Source organism: Equus asinus, chromosome 10 (assembly GCF_041296235.1).
Source record: "Equus asinus isolate D_3611 breed Donkey chromosome 10, EquAss-T2T_v2, whole genome shotgun sequence".
NCBI lineage: Eukaryota > Metazoa > Chordata > Mammalia > Perissodactyla > Equidae > Equus > Equus asinus.
The window spans coordinates 23,561,310-23,575,922 of record NC_091799.1 but is presented as its reverse complement, the minus strand read 5'-3'; the positions used below and the strand labels follow the sequence as shown (position 1 = coordinate 23,575,922).

General features: G+C 47.5%; 1 protein-coding gene across 5 annotated transcripts in view; it reads right to left on the bottom strand.

The window, feature by feature from the left end:
• The window catches only part of TTLL11 (tubulin tyrosine ligase like 11), a 228,725-nt gene that overhangs the window by 132,761 nt on the left and 81,351 nt on the right, over positions 1 to 14,613 (bottom strand). For all 5 annotated transcript variants that reach the window (XM_044778859.2, XM_070518831.1, XM_044778860.2 and 2 more), the window contains one exon: positions 7,129 to 7,704. In XM_044778859.2, the coding sequence (XP_044634794.1) occupies positions 7,129 to 7,704 (576 nt within the window). The remainder of the gene's footprint in view (positions 1 to 7,128; positions 7,705 to 14,613) is intronic.

Below are 14,613 nucleotides of genomic sequence, written 5' to 3'. Positions count from 1 at the left end.
TGGGTAGATTCTATTCCTATGTCTTCAAGTTTATTGATCATTTCTTCTGCAGTGTCTAATCAGATGTTAATCCCATCCAGTGAAATTTTCATTTCAGATATTGTATTTTCTTCTTTAGAAGTTCCATTTGGTTCTCTTTCATAGCTTCCATTTCTCTACTAGGCTCATATTTCCCTTTAAACTTTTGTACATAGTTATAACAGCTGTTTTAACATCCTTTTCCTACTAGTTTCATCATTTCTAACATTTCTGGGTATGTTTTTATTGATTTTTCCCCATTGGTATGGGTTACCTTATCTGCTTTGTGAAATGTCTAGTGGTTTTCTACTGGATGCTGGACATTGTGAATGTTACAATGTTGAGTGTCTCTATTTTGTCTTCTTTTAAAAAGTGCTAGGCTGTTTTGGCAGTTAGTTATTTGCAGATTAGTTTGACATCTTCAAGGCCTATTGTTTAAGCTTTGCTGGGTTGGGTCTAGAGTAATTTTCATTCCAGGGAAGATTCAATCCATTAAAGCATAACTTCCCCAGAGTCTCCATTGAATGCTCCCAGTAGTCATCAAGGACTATCCATTCAGAGGATGGAAAGGACTAGCCATTCAGAGCTTGAACATTTCCCTGCTCTGTGTGAGCTCTTTGCCCAGCTTTGCGGATCAACACTCCACACAGCAAAGATGCACGGGGATCCCATGCAGGTTTCTGGAGCTCTTCTCTTGCTTGGCTCCCTCCTTTTCAGAGTTCTGCCCACAGAATTCCAGCCACCTCAGCATTCCAAAACTTTGATCTCCATCACCTCAACTCATTGAGGTCACCAGGCTCTGTTTAGTTTCCTCCTCCTTGTTCCCACCTTCTGGAGATTGCCCTAGACAGAAAGCTGAGGCAACTGTAGGACTCACCTTGGTTTTTTTCCCCCTTTCCTCAGGGATCACAGTGCTGAGCTGTCTGTTTTCAAAAATCTGAAAACACTTATTTCATGTATTTTGTCTGGCATTATAGTTGTTTGCAGAAGGAGGTTAAGTCCAGTCTTTATGACTCCATCATGACCAGAAGCAAAAGTCTCAAGAGGTGATCTATGAACAGGGACTGAATTAAGTGAGTGAATAAGTTATTTGCATTGCTAAGGAAGAGCTGTCTAGGCAGAGGGAACAGCAAGAACAAAGGCCACTTCTGGTGAGCAAGAGAGAGAGTGGCAGGAGATGAGGTCAGATAGAAAGACAAGGGACAGATCACATAGCATCTTGTAGGCCATGGTAAGGAGCCAGGATTTTACGTGCAATGAGAAAGCCACTGGAGAGTTTGCACAAGGAAAGTAATTTGATCTGACATGTTTTAAAAGAATCGCTTTGGCTACAGTGAGAAAAATAGGCTATAAGCAGCAAGAGTACCAAAAGGGACATCAATTAGGAGGCTACTGCAGTGGTACAAGTGCATGGTGATGGCTGCTTAGATTGGGATGGTAGCAGTGGAGTTGGTTAGAAGTGGTTACATTTAGGATGTGTTTTAAAGTCTCTTTGCAAGAGTTGCTTATGGATTGGATTTAGGAAAGAAGGAAAAAGAAGAAATAAAGATGACAGGTTTTTGATCTGTACAACTGATTGAAGGCTATTAATTTACTGAATAGGAAAAACAGTGGGATACTAATTGGGGAGGGAAACCAAGAATTTGATTTTGGACATGTCAAGTGTGGGATGCCCACTAGAAATGCAAGGAGAAAATTTAAGTGGGCAGTGGGATAGACCAGTCTGCAGCTCAAGGAGAGGTCAAGACCAGAGGTACAAATTTAGGATCAACAGCTCATAGCTGATACTTAAAGCTATGGGGCTAGATGAGATCATTTCAGGAGTGACGGTAGACAAGAGGGCAACTTTCCATGGATTGAATCCTGGGGATCTCCAACATGGACAGGTCCAGAAGAAGGGGCTGAGAAGCAGCAGCCAGTGAGTCAGGAGGGGAACCACGGGAGTGTGGTGTCCCTCAGCTTTTTCTGCTTGGCAAATTCTTCTTCATGCCTTAAGTTCCAGCTTAAACATCTCTTCTGGGAAGCCTTCCCTGACTGGGTTAGGCAAAGTTAAATGACTCCCTTTTCTGTGCTCTTGCAGCATCCTGCATACGCCCTCTTATAACATTCATTGCAAGGAATTGTCATTCCCATGGGTCGTCTTCCCCACTAAACTGTGTACCTCTCAGGGGCAGGAACTGTGTCCTATCCATAACCATGTGCCCCACAACTAGCTCAGGGCTTGTCCCACTGGGTGCCCAGGGAATGTGTCCAAAGGAAGAAAAAAGCTTAAATATCAGACGTGGTCAAGGAAGCCTTTACAGAGAAGGTGGGATTTGAGCAGCACCTGTCGGAAGGCACTGAATTTCAAAAGCAGCGAGAACAGGAGAGAGCATGCCAGGCCAAGACAGAAGAGAACAAACAGACAGAACTGGGAAAGCACAAATGATGTCCAAGAGACAGGAATTGGCTCTGTTTGGCAGGCCTGCAGGGCTCAGAGAGGCTAGAGGGAAGCTAGACTGGGGCCAGGCTGGGAGGCGCCCAAGGCCAGGCTAAGGACTCAGTTCTCAAACTATGTTCCTTGGAATACCAGTGTTCCATTAAGTTTAAAATGTGAAAATTTCACGGTTTCCTATAACTTGGAGGCACCTCTTCATAGACAAGTTTGAGAACTGTTGTTACAGATAACAATGTAATAATAAAAAAAATCTATCATTTATTAAGCGATTATTATGTGCTAGGTACTGTGCCAAACGTTCCACATGGCTTTCTCTCATTCAATCTCACAACGACTCTGTGAGGTAGATACAAGTATTATCCCTATTTGCAGATAAGGAAACTGAAGCAAAGAAAGGTTAACTTGCCCAGCTCACAGCTAGACTGCTAGAAGGAAGAGCTGGGGGTAGCCCACACCAAGCCCTTGTGTGGTCACTGGACTGCTTCCTTGTCTCTTTTCTATGTGGTGTCTGGGGCTGAGAGGAGGGAGGGGGTAAAAGAACAAGGAAGAAACAGGAGAAGCACCTTAAGAGTTAGGGAAAGTGTCTCCTCCATACATCTAAGGGGAAGGATCATGGCCAAGGAGAGAATTAGACACAGAGATAGAAGAAGATAGAGACCCAGCAATGGAATCGGGGAAGAATGTTCTGGAAAGCTGAGCTAGAAACCTTTCCTTGGCATGTGTATTTCTGCCACATGAATCATCTACACCCAGATGGCCCATACTGTTTAAGCCAGGGTCACACTGCTGCCCTCAAGAAGACTGACAGGAGGATATGTTGCTGGGGGCTGCCTGGGCAATGGCAGGGGGACAGGAGGAATGACAGGGCAGCCACGTTCCTAGGCAACAGATTACAGGAAACCTGCCCACAGCCTGAGCCGCGCCAGCAGCTGCTCTGGGCCATTGCAATTTCCCAAGTAGTTATTGTGGCTGTGATTGGAAAGGGGTCACAGTCACATGTTTAAGACAAATGTAATTTTGTTGGCTAGAGTGTATGTCTTGGAATGCTGCTATCTGGGCCAGGCCCAGGCTACGAGCAAAAGGGGCTTATAGCAGAGATAATTCATTACATATGCGCAGAACATTATAGTTTGCAACGCCCTTCATAATCTTTGTCTCCGGTGAGGTGGACAACAACCCTGTGAGGTGGGTGATCAAATGGAGGCACAGGGAAGTTAAGTCACTTATGCAAGATCATACTCCAAATTAGTTCCAGTGTTTGAGATGCAAACTAACAAGTGTTTTAACAAGTGATAAGAATAAAGCAAGCAAGAGAGGACTCCAAGGAGAAAAGGACAATCTTTCCTCAATCACTGTGAATCTGAAATGTATGGTGAAACAAATTTCACACTTCTAACACCTGATACCTTGTCAAAGCATTTTCACCTGCATCAGTTCACAATACTCAGAAGGCAGGAAGGGAAGTGAGCGTAGGTGATTCACAGAGAAAGAAACAGAGGCTCAGGGTGGTGAAGAAACTTGCCCAGGTCACACAGCTGGAAGGAGAAAATCCCCCTGAGGCTTTGCTCCCAGTGCTGGGCTCCTCCCCTGACCCCAGGCCTGGAAGCATTTAGTGTGGTCAGGCAATGGAAGACGGCCCAGCGCTGTGGTTCCACTGGGTGGGCGTGATCTGTCCAAACCAGCGGCTCCCTCCCTGTCTGCCGTCCAGTTCCCCACGGCTGGGGCCCCTGGTTCCGCCCCGATGGCTGTCCCATGCAGCCTGTCCACAGCCAAACGACCGCCCTGGCCCTCCACCCTGCACTTGCACTGTGCCAGGGCTCTGCGGCTTGGCCATGCATGCCGGCCCACATGATACTCCTGGAATAGCTGTCACTGTCAAACAGATGTGACCACCAGTCCCCCGGGATGACCCTGGGTACCTCCACGTTGCAACTGTCCCCTTTGCCCTGACATTTGGATGGCTCGGGCCAGGATTTGTTTTCTCTGGTCCGACCTCTAAGTTCTACCCCCTTACTCTTCCTAATGCCTTAAGCCACCTGCCTGATGGCTGAGCTGGACATTCTGCCTGGGGTCCAACTGCCTAAGGATAGATCTCTGGATAGCAACCAGCCTTCCTGGAACTGATCACTGCCTGAACCCCCTCCAAAGGGCTCTGCCAACCTGCCTGGAAATCCTGAAGACGGGTGCCCAGCCCCCAGGGAAAGCCTCTCTGGATTTGGGGGTGCACCTTGGGACCAGACTCCTCTTCTGCTATTGAATGAGTGCCCCATTCATTAGAGATGCTGCCCCACTGCCTCCCCTCTCCCTTCTTGTTCCATTGTACCTGTTACTCTCCTGCCACAGTCTTAGCTAGAGGACTAGAGACTACCCAATGTTCATTGACAGAAGAGCTGACAAGCAAATTGTGCATATTGACCATGAAATATACAGCAGTGCATATGAAACAAACCAAGAACCCACATCAGGAGGTTGTGGGAAAGAATGTGGCAGAAGACTACATACTTTATAACAGCGTTTTTATAAAGCTCAAAAACAAGCAAAACAAAACAATATATTGTTTAGGGATACATTCATGTGTAATAAAAGTACTTTTAAAGCAAGGAAGTGATAAAGATAAAATTCAGGATAACGGCTACCTCGGGGGTGCGTGGAGACGTGGGACGGGGGAGAAGCACAGTCATTGGCGATCTTGGGTTGGGAGATGGGTTTGGGCTGATCACTTTGTTGTTCTGCTTCATAGCTTACATACGTGTTCCATATGTTCTTTTTTACATATCAACTGCTACAAAATAATTTGAAAGATTAGATGGAGAGGGTCCCAGTGGCACTCTGTCTTATCGTCTGCTCCCCATTCTGATTTGTCTGGTGGCAGGAAGCTGTGTGCCTACTAGGTGCCCGGCTTCATGTCCCCCACCACCCTCACAGCCAGATGACCTGAAGGAATGCTCTACCCTCGTTCCCATTTCCTTCTGTCTCTCGTTCTGGCTCAGCCCACTACACTCTGGCCGCTGGCCCCTCACTCCACCGAAGATGACTCTCGTTGAAGTAGTAAGGACGATGGGCAGTTTCAGTTCTGGTCTTGCGTGACATCTCAGCAACACTTGCCGAAGCTGACCCCCACCTGCTTCTTCTCCACCTGCTTCTTCTCCAAGCACGTCTTCCTTGGCATTTATGGTCTTCCTCTCCTGAAATCCCTTCTATATCTGAAGCCACTTCTTCTTGGTTTCTTTTGATGGGTCCCCTTCCTCTGTCTGTCCCTTACTTAAATAGTGGTGCCCACAGGGCTCTTCTCACCCTGTGACCTCTCCTGGCTTCGGTCACCATCTGACCACTGATGAGGTCCCAATCTTCTCCTCCAGCTCAGATCTCTCTCCTGAACTCCAGGCCCAAATGTCCAACTGTCCACTCAACCCCTTCACTTGGATGCCCCACAGGCACTTCAAAGGCATGTCCAAGCCCAAGTTCCTGACCTTCCCCCTACAAGCCTGGTCCCTTTCCAATGGCTTCTATCCATCCATCCAAGTGCCTAAGCCACCTGTGAGTCAGCCTTGGTCCCCTCCCTCGCTGCCTCCATCTCTCCACCCTTCCCTAGCCCCAACCAATCACCAAGTCCAGCCATTCTACCTTCCAATGGCTCTCAAATCTACTCTCTCCATCTCCACCAACACCTTCCTAATCCAAGTCGTTATCATCTCTTGCTAGAGATGTCATTCATTTCTTGTATGACAGCAATCAACTCACTAGTCCCCTCCGTGCTCCCAGAGTTGCCTCAATCCATTCTCCACCTTGCAGCTGGTTTGTTTTTCTGTTCTTTGTAAATGCAATTCTGAGTGCCTCAGTCCCCTGCTAACATCCTCCAGTGGCCCCCACTGCCCTCAGCTCTCCATGACTTCACCCCTACCTACCTCTCCCAACCTATCTTCCCTCACCTTCCTCAAACCCCACCCTCCAACCATACGGAACCTCTTTCCGTTCCTTGAACACTTCCTTCTTCACTCTTGCCCCTAGGGCTGCAAACGTGTCTCTGCCTAGAACACTTTGTCTCCCCCAGCCCTATCCAGTCCCACCTGCTTCATCTAATTCTTAACTCATGTTCCAGTTTAACTGCCACTTCTTCTGGGAAGCCTTCCCAGACCACTGTCACTCCCACTCAGAAGATGCTAGATGATCCCACAATCTCACAGAGCCCAGTACATTTCCTGCTCCAGTCTAGTGCTTATGGTACTGTATACAAACTGCTTGTTAAAACTATTTGTCTCCCACAATAGTAGACTCTATGCATGAGCCAGTGGGGACCTGACTTACTGTCTCACTAGGACCTCGGACAGTGCCTGGCCCCTACTAAGCAGGTGGTAAAAATTACTGGAAGAAAGAATGAATAAATGAATGGCAGGCACTGGGCTTTACATATGTCATCTCATTTAATTCTTACAAGAATCCTTTAAGAAAGGTACTATTAGTCTCATTTTACAGGTGAGAAAAGGGAAGTAACTTGCCCCAAACCACACAGCTAGTAAATCAAAAAACTGGAAGTTGGACCCTGGTTTAACCCCAACAAGCAGCCCTCCCCGTTCGGGCCATCCCACCCCATCCCTCATCCCACACGAGGCCAGGGAGCCCTCTGTAGGCCCCGTCAAGGTTGAGAACTCAGGCTGGGAACTGGCAGTGGTTACCTGGAAGCACGTGGGCCCCGGCCTCCCTGCGGGGATGTCCGACTGGTAGAAAACTTTGAGCTCTGGAGTCAGGGCAATGACAGTCTTAATCACCAAGGAGATGATATCAGACCAGACCTTCTTGATGTCAACACCTTTGGAAGACAACCTACAAAGAATGCTCGAGAAAGTCCTTTTGCTGCCTGTGCTAGTACTGTCCGAATGGACAAAGTTACCACTATGGATGTTCAGTGAGTAGTTGGTTAAGTGCATAAAGATGTGGTGTAGATTTTTGGGGCTGGGCTCCTGATATGGCTCAGTACAAAATCTAGAGAGTCCATCTTTGGCTATATAAATCTCTAAGGGGTCTAAGGACTTTAGTAAGACATACAGACGAATATCGAACTTGAGCTTGTCGATAAGAAGAGGTTTGCAGATGTATTCCTGGACCACCGCCGGCCTGCTCTGGAGGGTTCCTGCCAGGCGGATGTCGTTGGGGTCTTTAATGAGGTAGATTCCGTCACCCTGACAACCACCATCAGGTTTCACAATGAAAGTGGGCTTCCAGGAGGGGTCACCGTCTTTCACCATTTGAACCTGGGGGGGGAAAAGAATGGTTAGCACTATGATTTTTTTCCTCTCTGGACCCCCAAGACAGAGCAGGATCTTGGTAAACATTTGGTGAATGAGTGACAAAATGAGCCCTGCCTCTAGGAGCAAGTCATTTGATGATGATGATGATGATGATGATGATGACGACGATGACGATGATGATGATGATCTAGTAGTATTGCTCAGTGCCTACTATGCCCCAGGGACTAGCCTGGGCACTTTACAAGTTACCTCTTCTATAAGGTGGTTCTCTTTTTATAATCTAGGAATCAGAGAGGGTACAGCTGTTGATAAGTGTGTGGGTATTGGAGTCAGACTGCCTCGGCTCAAATCCTGGCCCTGCTACTTACTGTGTGACCTTGGGCAAGTTACTTAGGTTATCTGTGCCTTCCTTATCTGTAAAATAGGAGTAAGATGGTTCTGAGGGCCAAATGAGATAACAAATGCACACGGCTAAGCACACAGAAGCTGACTCATAAAAGGCAGCCATCAAGCCTGGCTTAGTGCTATTTTTTACGTGAAGTAACCTGTTGGCTCACTGAGGCCAGAATTTGGATTAGAATCTAGATAAGGGCTCTATAGGGCCTGTGTCTTCCTCTGGACTAGCACGTGGCAGTTTCCTCATCTTAAAAGTGGAGATATAAAAACCCACCCTCACTGAGTCATCGTAAAGAAGAAATAAACCAAAATGTGCAGAAAGCCAAGCACGGTACCTAACACAGAGCTAGGACACAGGAAATGTTGGTTTTATCTTAATATCTCTCATGAGATTCATCTAGCAGACTTGGCCAGTCCTTCAGTCTGTTGAGACTTTTTTGAGACTAGATTCTGTCATCCATAATATTTGCTCTCCTCCCAGCTCCAGGTCAGCAGGACACTCACATAATTATCCGGGGCACTTGCCCAGTCCAGACAGTCAGTCTGGGTCTCTGGGTCTGCATAATTCATACGTGCCCAATCCCCCCAGACACTTGTCAGATCCTTCATGCAGCTATGGAGAACAGATGGATTGAATGGCAGGAGAGGAGGTTTCCACAGGGGGAGGGGAGCTCGAGGAAATTTAAAGGTGGATTTGAAAGAGGCAACCACTCTCTCTGCAGCTTCTGGTGTGAAAGAGCAGGAGGACAGGCCTTCCTTCCTTCCATTCTGAACTCTGTAACTCAGAGCAGAGCCCAACCCAGAACATCCACGCTCTGGGTTTTACTGATCTCTCTGACCAGCCTATATTTCTAAGTGAAGCTTTTGCCAATTCCCTGGGCACTATCAGTTACTCCGGGCTTGTAAAAGATCTTTAACGATGGAGAAACACTTAAAGCCTTAATAATGGTCCACATCAATTGTTTCCCCTTGTCAGCAGGATTCGAGAATGGAACTTCACAAGAGATCAATGCAAGCCTCCCAGGGACCTCCACAGAGCCTTGCTTGCAACTGTGACCTTGATGTTTATGTAGCTATTTAATATTCACCCACGGCATTCATACATTTGGCCCTTTACAGTAAATAGAAGCGAGCTGGAGAAATGGCAGTTACGGATCAGGAAGTGAAAAATGTCAGGTTTGCACTGATAGGTAATTTTTCCCTCTGGAAAGCTTTTGCTATGCTAAAGATACTAACAGTCCAATACATTATCTGGAGCAATATTTTCTCCTTTGAATTCAGCGTATATGTCTTAAATAAATTAAACTACATGGTCAATAGTCTCTGTCATTCATTGCATTACTGAATATTTCTTCTGCTCTTTGCCAGAGTAGTACCATACAAATCAAGATTATTAATACCAATAGAATCATTGCGTTTTTACAACGGGAAGGATTTTTGGAGATCAACGTCATCCAATCCTCTCGTAAGTCAAAGGGGGAAGCTGAGACTCAGAAAGGTGACATTACTTGCCTCGCGTCTCATAACTGGCTAGAGGTATGGTTAGGATGAGAACAGAGGTCTTTTGATCTCAGGTTCTCTGTGTCATTTTTACCTCTGATAAGATAAAATGAAAGGTCTCTTTTCCCTGAATACTGCAGGAAAGATTCTCTCAATATAGCAGACAGTATTGGTATCTGAGCTCTGGCCTCACCCTGAAGAGCCTGGCCCCTGAGCATGGCCTTCGTGGATCCCTAACTGCGGGTCCGGAGTTTGCCAGGATGGCCCCCAGGTCTAGATTTCCTGTCCGGGTTCCTGGCTTGTTACGATACAGGCACAATCTGCGGGAAAGCCTCATGGCTGTGCCGAATGTGCTTCCCAAAGCCGGCAGACTCAGCAGCGACTTTCATTTCTCAAACAGAAAAAGATTTCCTGGAATTCATATTCTCTCTCCTCTGAGGTTTTACTCGAGGGTGACCCTTTCCCCCGAGTTGTTAAAGTTATTAAAGTTAAGAACCAATGCATTGATTCTCAGCAAGAAGTCACGGACCAGAATCTAAATAGAGTCTATATATCTAGGCCCCAGCCCCAGAAATTCTGACTTAATAGATCTGGGACGAGACCTGGGCCTGTGCATTTTGGAAAAGGCACCATGGGTGATTCTGATGTTCACTCTTCGAGAATCACTGAACTAGTGAGAATTAAATAAAAACACAATCTGGGACCAACATATTGAATGACGTTTCATGCGTTGATGTTAACGTGAACATGAGGAAGACCAGCACTTAGGCTACAGCGGACGGTAGCTCCAGTCTTCCCCAAACCCGCTGTTGGCCGTGAAATCCATTATTGTGTGACCGTAAGCATGGATGGCTGAAGACAGACAGTGAGGATATGCTGGCCTGATTGCTCAGCACTCAGAGCCCCATTGAAAAATTTATGTGTCTTTTACTGCCCCCTAGTGGATATTTGAGAAGTGTGACTGGAAAAGACCCCCGTTCAAAATTCCAACTCTTCTTAGCAGTTAGACACTCTATTAAGATGTTACCACGGTCTTAGAGAGGCACCAGTACAAAGAGTTCCCTTGGTAGCACTGTTAAGGTAAGCTCATACTTCGAACGAACTTATCTCTAAAATGCCAGGGTTGGCCAAGCTCACACTCAGTTTTCACACTCTCTGTCTTAAATTTTTTTTTTTTGAGGAAGATTAGCCCTGAGCTAACTGCTGCCAATCCTCCTCTTTTTGCTGAGGAAGACTGGCCCTGAGCTAACATCCGTGCCCATCTTCCTCTACTTTCTATGTGGGACACCTACCACAGCATGGTGTGCCAAGCAGTGCCATGTCCGCACCCAGGATCCGATCCGGCAAACCCCGGGCCACCGAAGCGGAACGTGTACACTTAACTGCTGTGCCACCAGGCCGACCCCTGTCTTAAATATTTTTTAACTTAAGTATATTTCAAGTGTCCTCCCTATTACACAGATTGGCCTACCTGTCAAAATTCTCAGTCTGTAAAAAACTTTTAAAATTATGGGCAACATGAATATGAAATCCTGGAAATATATACCACAAAAAAGTCAGCGACTTTATATATTCTCCATTGTATTTTTTGTATTTTCCAAACTTTACAATAGAAAAAAATATATAAGTAGTAACAGTAGGCAGCAGCAAGTGCCTCTAAATATAAAGATTTTCATAAGGCACAGCTTTTGGTGAACAGACAGTTGTACACACATGTTCACAGAGCATTGCACACAATAGCAAAAAGACGGGAGCGGCCAAGTGTCCACTGATAGATGAGTGGATAAACTAAATGTGGTATAGCCACACAATGGAATATTATTCAGCCATAAAAAGGAAGGAGATTCTACTAATGCTACAACATGGATGAACCTTGAGGACCTTATGCTAAGTGAAATAAGCCATCACAGAAAAGGACAAATACTGTATGGTTCCACTTATATGAGGTACCTGGAGTAGTCAACTTCCCAAAGACAGAAAATAGAATGGTGGTTACCAGAGTCTGGGGGAGGGAGAAACGGGGAGTCAGTGTCTGATGGGGACAGTTGGAGTTGGGGAAGGTGAAAAGGTTCTAGAGATGGATGGTGGTGGCGGTTGCACAACAGCGTGAAGGCACTTAACGCTACTGAATTGGACACAAAAATGGTTAAGATGGTAAATTTTGTTATGCGTATTTTACCACAATTATTTTTAAGCTAAAAAAAATATTTTTAATTAAAAAAAAAAGAAATAGCTTTTGGTGAGTTAGAAAGAGGAGTGAAGTGGAAAACAAAAAATCTGGATTCTAGAACCAATTGAGTCAGGTAATTTCCGACCGCGTGGCCTGGAGAAAGTCACCTAACCCCCGGACCTGGTTGTACTCACCCATAAAATAAAAGGGTCACACTCAGGGCCGTGGCTCTTGCCAGCTCACGGGTTCTAAACCGTGATTTATGTGGACATCACCACAGCTGAAGGCTGTGTCACAGACACGCGAGCGGCATTAATCAGTGGGGAGTTCACGCTGCCTGCTGCGCTCAGCGCACCGGGATGATCTACAAGAGCGGGAGATCCGGACTGGAGATTTATGATGCACCTGGGGACATCGGCTGGGCATCTGGGGGAAGCAAGCTAAAGTATTTTGAGAGGGAAATTCAGCACCTGGAATACCAAGCCATGAAACATTATTAGCAGCGAGGGGCAGGGAAGAGGACAATATCTGAAGAAATACTGTGTCTGCAATACCAGGGAAGTCAAAGCCAGTCAGAGCAGTCCTCTGTCACTCGGGCGGCTTTGCGTCCAGTCTTAGCAACCCAGACCCTTGGTGTCACAGGCAGCAGATCTTCAGCAGAAACAAGTCTCTGCGTAGACAGACAGATGTCACAAAGCGCAGGCTGGACAGGGTGCAGGGACCAGCCCCTCCCAGCCTCGGCGACCGAGCCTCGTACCCAGGGCAAATGCCTGCTCCCAATGGTCAGGCAGGTCTCTGAGCCAGTGCAGAAGGAGGCAGTTAGGTTACCGAGGGCCAGACCGGAAGGGCTTGAAGGACCCATCAAGAGGCAGAGTGGGAGGTAAGCAGGCGAGGCCGAGAGGAGGGACCCAGCAGGTAACGCGCTGCTGCGGAGGGGTCCTATGAAGGCGGGGGAGAGCAGGACATGTCTGGGAAGCGCAAGTAGTTCAGATGGCTGGAGCACAGAGAGCGGGTGGCGTGGGGAGTGCACTGGAAATCTCACCAGTGATGTCCGCAGGGGCCACGTTACAACAGTAACAGCATCAGCACTCACCTCCTGGGCGCTGTTCTAAACACTTTAGTCTTACCGCACTTAATCCTCAACAATACTATTTTACAGACAAGGAAATAGGGGCCCAGAGATGTTAAGTGACTTGCCAAAGGTTACGCAGCCGGGATTTGAATGCAGGCAGCGAGGTTCCAGAGCCCAGGTCCACCGTGAATGAGGGACGTATGTGAGGAAGCAGAAAGGAAGACCAAGCTTGTGTATGAGATAAGGCCTAATGGGGAAAGGGCTTGAATACCATTTTAGGGAATTTGGACAATGCCCTGAAGAGATAGGGAGTCACTGAAGGGTTTTGAGAAGGAAACAACTTAATTAGACGTGTCCCTAGAAATATCGCTGGGTCTGCTGCTGGAAAATGAACCTGAGAAGGTAGACAGTCGGGAGCAGAGAGGAAGAGGCTGAACTGAGGCTGGCAGGAGGGCTCGGGGGTGACGGGCAAGGAGGCAGGTTTGAGAAATATTTTAGAGGCAAAATCGACAGAACTGGGTGACTAGGTGAGGGGGACAGGAGCATATAGGACAACTTCCAAATGTCTAGGTGGATGGCAGTTATATTCACAGGGAATAAGGAAGAGGAAGAAAGGTTTAGGGGAGGCTCGGGGAGGATGATGAGCCAGCCTGAGGAACCTAGAGGCACACAGCTGGAGAGGCTCTACAGTCATCTGGAAATGGTGGGGGCGGGGTTGGGAGAGAGATCTGGGGTCATCGGACCCCAATGACGGCTGCAGCTGCCGCAGAGGGGCAGCTTACCCAGGGAAAGTACACAGAGGGAGACGAGCCCACCTGGGAATGAGAGGCTGGGGCAGCAAAAAGACCACAAAACGCCAGGTTTTGTACTTGATCTGTAAGCAGCTGGGGGATTTTCAACTCACGGATGACACGGCGCCCACATCACTCTGGCACCCGCGAGGAGGGTGGTTGGAAAGGAACGAGGCTAGATGAAGAAGATATGGGGCTCCAACATCCTGAAACCCCAAACTGGGGCAGTGGCAATGGGGTTGAAATGGGGAAAGGAGACAGGGAGATTCAGGCGCATCTGGTGACCAGGCAGACGAGAAGGGTGAGGGGGCTTTGGCAAAGTGAGGGGATGGTGCTATTTACAGACTTAGGGAATACAGGAGGAGCAGCAGGTCCGGGATGGGGGCCAGGAGATGAGGAGCTCACTCTATTGAATGAACATTAATTGAGCACCTGTAGCCACAGACCCCATTCGGGACCTCACCTCCTCATTCCTCAAGGCCCCTACTGTCCATCGGAACAGGCCGTGTTGTCCAGCATCTCGCACAGATGATTAATTTTGATACAGTCACTCTGCCAGGATTAGCAGAAACAAGAGCTGCTGTCTGGCAGGGGTGAGACTCAGATTTTAACCGCAGATGTGAGTATCCTGGAGGAAGGGCAGGCAAGCAAACCTCTCAGCCCGAGGGTTAGTGGGGGAGCTGCGGGCTCGTGGAAAGATGCACCTGACGCTGTGTGGTCAAACCTTCTCACCACTTCCTGGCTTTTAAGAAAAGCTTAGTGGCAAAACACACACACACAAACCTCTTGTTTGTTTCATCACTGATGAGGATCCTAGATTTCCTTGAACAATTTTTTAAAAATAACATCAATTACTCTCAAAGAGTTGCAGCTGACCACTGCTGTGCAGCTCCTTGGCATGGCTTAAAAGGCCCTCCTTGCCGGCAGCTCCTCAGCCTCCTCAACAGCCTCATTTCCTGCCCCTTCCCTCTGTCCCCTCCCTC